Source organism: Tupaia chinensis, unplaced genomic scaffold, assembly GCF_000334495.1.
Source record: "Tupaia chinensis unplaced genomic scaffold, TupChi_1.0 Scaffold000330_1, whole genome shotgun sequence".
Lineage (NCBI taxonomy): Eukaryota > Metazoa > Chordata > Mammalia > Scandentia > Tupaiidae > Tupaia > Tupaia belangeri.
In genome coordinates this window covers 1,218,306-1,221,575 of record NW_006159824.1, presented here as the reverse complement: position 1 = coordinate 1,221,575, position 3,270 = coordinate 1,218,306, and the positions used below count along the sequence as shown (strand labels likewise).

The window sequence follows — 3,270 nt, the reverse complement described above, 5'->3', positions numbered from 1 at the left end:
GGCTGCCAGCCGCCCCCGCAACCTTCACTGTTCCACCAGGGAACTGGGGGCGCGGCCCGGGCTGGCCAGGTCCCGCCCTCCTCGGGATTTAATCAGGGCAACCTGGGCGGCTCCGCAGCTGCCGCTTCCGCCTTCTCCAGGTGAGATCCAGAGAAACCCAGGCACTCGGGCTGAAGCTGGCCAGCGGAGCCGTCGTCGCCCGGGGTGCGTCCGCGGGTGCTACCCTTCCCTGGGGCCCTACCATTCCGCGGCCGCGTCTCTCTCTTCTCTGGAGCTTTCCCTTCCCACCTTTCCTGCAGTGCTGGGTCTCCCAGGGTCCTGGGCTTTCCGCTTCTCCTCACCTGCTTGCGCCCAGTTCCTAGGCCCTCCCCGCCTGATTTTCCACCTGGGCCCAACCTTGAGTCATCAGCTTCCTCCTCGCTTAACTAAAGGGTGTGCGTTATGCGTGTGTGTGCTCAGGCGTGTTTGTAAGCGAAAGCGATCTTGCGGGCCGCCAGGACCCAGAGCCCTTACATCCTTATCTAACAAAGGTTGGAGTCAGATCGAGGGACTTGAGCGGCTCGGGTGTGCTAGAAGGAATCTACCAGTAGGTGAGCTCAGGTGGGTGTGCGTGGAACTGTCACCTGACAGCCTAGGTGGGTCTCGAGGCAGTACTTAGCACCAACTGCATTTAGAGGCCCATTTGATTTCCAGTGTTGCTGCCTTGGGTGTTCAAGAGGCAATGACTGGGCCAACTAATCCCTGATGGTTAAGGCAGTGGGATGACCATGGTCAGCAGACTTTGGGTTGGGACTATGGCTTGAGAAACACCCCGGGCATGCGTGCATGCATGCCCAGAATCCCTAGAGGAGACTGGAGAAGGAATCGTGCCATAGCCTTCCCCCTCGGGGGTACGTTCTCACTTTCTCTCTCTCCTTCTCTCCATCTTTCTTTTTCTGGTGAGTGTATATGCCCTATAGCAAATTTAAAAAGGGGGGGTAAGCCAATGACCCTGGGAGTCTCTGGGGTGAGGGAACAGCATTCCTGGATAACTCAGGTATGTGTAGACACTGTACCTGGATATCTTGTGTGTTGTGTGTGTGGACCTTGATGTGTCAGACGTGAACACTGGGTGTATCTAAGTATCTTCGGTGTGTGGAGGCAGTGAACTGCCGTGCACGTGAGAGGGCGAGTCGCCGTGAGCCTGGGTGTCCCGTGGCAGCATACTGAAATGGCTTAAATTCCAAAGGACATACCTGGTTGTCCCAGGCATGTTTGCAGCACATCTGTAGGTCTCATTGCGTGTGTGTGCGTGTGTGTGTGTGTGCGTGTGCGTGTGTGTGTGTGTGTGTGTAGCAGTGGCTTTATAGCTGTCTGACTCTGTGAATGTGCCTACCTGCATGTCTACCTATGTCTGAAGTATGTTGTGGCTAGCTTATCTTAGCTCCAGTATGTTTGTGGTAGGCCCTGTCTCATGTATGAGGAGAGGAGTCAGGTGTGTAGAGTATCTGCAACAGTTAGCTCCGATCTAAAAGGGCACCAGATCTGGGGGACCTCGGGGTACAGCACAGTGTGCCGTGATCTGTTAGGAGTAAGGAGGGCAAGTTTCTCAGTGGTAAGCGGGCACATACCTGGAGGCCCTGGGTCGGGGAGCCTGCTTCCTGGTTTGTGTGCATACACCGCAGGGTTCCTGTCTTTCTCTGTTGTGTCCTCTGAATCAGTGTTTCTGATGGGTTGAGGCTGGAGCAGGAAACCCCATCTCTGGGGGTCTGAGTGTCCTGGGTGCTTACCCTGGGCTATAGATCTGACGGAGGTGCCATCATCCTTAGGGGTTCCTTCTAGAGACATGCTCCCAGAGGCAGGCTCCCTGTGGCTGCTGCAGCTGCTCCGTGACACCCAGCTGGCTCAGTTTTACCGGCCCATCCTTGAAGAGCTAAATGTCACTCGGCCAGAGCACTTCAACTTTGTAACGCCTGAGGACCTGGATAGCATCGGCATGGGCCGACCTGGTGAGGCGACCCCTGCCCCCAGCCCCGGTCTTTGCTTCCCCAGCCTGTCAGTTACCCACCTCCCTCCCCACTACCAGCACACACATGCCCCAGTCCCCTCCCTGAAAATTCCTCTGGATCTTCTCACCCCCACCTCCACCCTAACCCTCTGCTCTGGCCTCTTCCAGCCCAGCGCAGACTGGCTGAAGCTCTGAAGAGGCACCGTTCTGGGCTCAAGTCTAAGAACTGGGTCTACAAGGTGTGTGTTGGGGGCTGGGGAGCTTGAGAGGCTTAAAGGGCAAGCTTAGTTAAGCCTAGAAACCGGGTGAGCTGGGCCCAGCAGGTGGCATGGTGATTGGGGTGCTGGTCTCCCACGGGGCTAACTGCAGTTCGAGTCCTAGACCTGGCAGCTTGCTTTCTCACTTGCTCTTTCTCTCTCTCTGGTGAGCACATGTACCCTGTAGCAAATAAAAACAATAATAATGATACATACAATGAAATGATACAATAATAATGATACATACAATGAAAGAATTTTACAAGCTGGGTGTGCTGAGTGACTGGAGGATTTTCTCTGATTTTTTCCACCCCTGTTTCAGATCCTTGGTGGTCTTACCCATGAGCAGAAAGAGACCCCTCCACCAGTAGAGAGCCCCCGATGCTTCCCTGAGTCAGAGGCTGGACTCAAGTGTCTGATCCCAGAGAGTGCTGTGCGCAGAGGGGAGCTGCTGGGCTCAGGCTGCTTTGGTGTGGTGCACCGAGGGCTGTGGACGCTGCCCAGCGGCCAGAGTGTGAGTGTCCAGGGAGCCTGCTTCCCCCAGGGTGCCTGGGCCGGCTGCTCCTAAGTTCTTCATGCACCCTCTGTCTGACCCTGTTAAGGCCGTTTCCAGGGTGCCTGATGGTGCTTCTCCCACCTCCAGGTCCCAGTGGCTGTGAAGTCTCTCCGGGTAGGTCCCGAAGGCCCCGTGGGCACAGAGCTGGGGGACTTCCTGCGAGAGGTGTCTGTCATGATGAACTTGGAGCACCCTCATGTGCTGCGTCTGCACGGCCTGGTCCTGGGCCAGCCTCTGCAGATGGTGAGGCTATCCGGGCTGGTGGCCCCGGGCTGGTGGGGCTGGTGTGCGGTGGGATGGGGGCGGCCAGAATCCCCTGGAACCCGACACCGGCTCAGGCCGCTGCTATGCGTCTCTGCAGGTGATGGAGCTGGCACCACTGGGCTCCCTGCACGCGCGCCTGACCGCCCCGGCTCCGGCACCCCCGCTGCCCGTGACCCTGCTCTGCCTCTTCCTGCGGCAGCGGGGGC

General features: G+C 57.6%; 1 protein-coding gene across 1 annotated transcript in view; it reads left to right on the top strand.

Moving 5' to 3' along the window:
- The window catches only part of TNK1 (tyrosine kinase non receptor 1), an 11,263-nt gene continuing 7,993 nt past the window's right edge, over positions 1–3,270 (top strand). Inside the window, exons 1-6 of the mRNA XM_027773205.1 lie at positions 1–204; positions 1,809–1,988; positions 2,156–2,226; positions 2,567–2,758; positions 2,888–3,043; positions 3,162–3,270. Coding sequence (XP_027629006.1) covers positions 1,826–1,988; positions 2,156–2,226; positions 2,567–2,758; positions 2,888–3,043; positions 3,162–3,270 — 691 coding nt within the window. The 5' untranslated portion in view covers positions 1–204; positions 1,809–1,825. The remainder of the gene's footprint in view (positions 205–1,808; positions 1,989–2,155; positions 2,227–2,566; positions 2,759–2,887; positions 3,044–3,161) is intronic.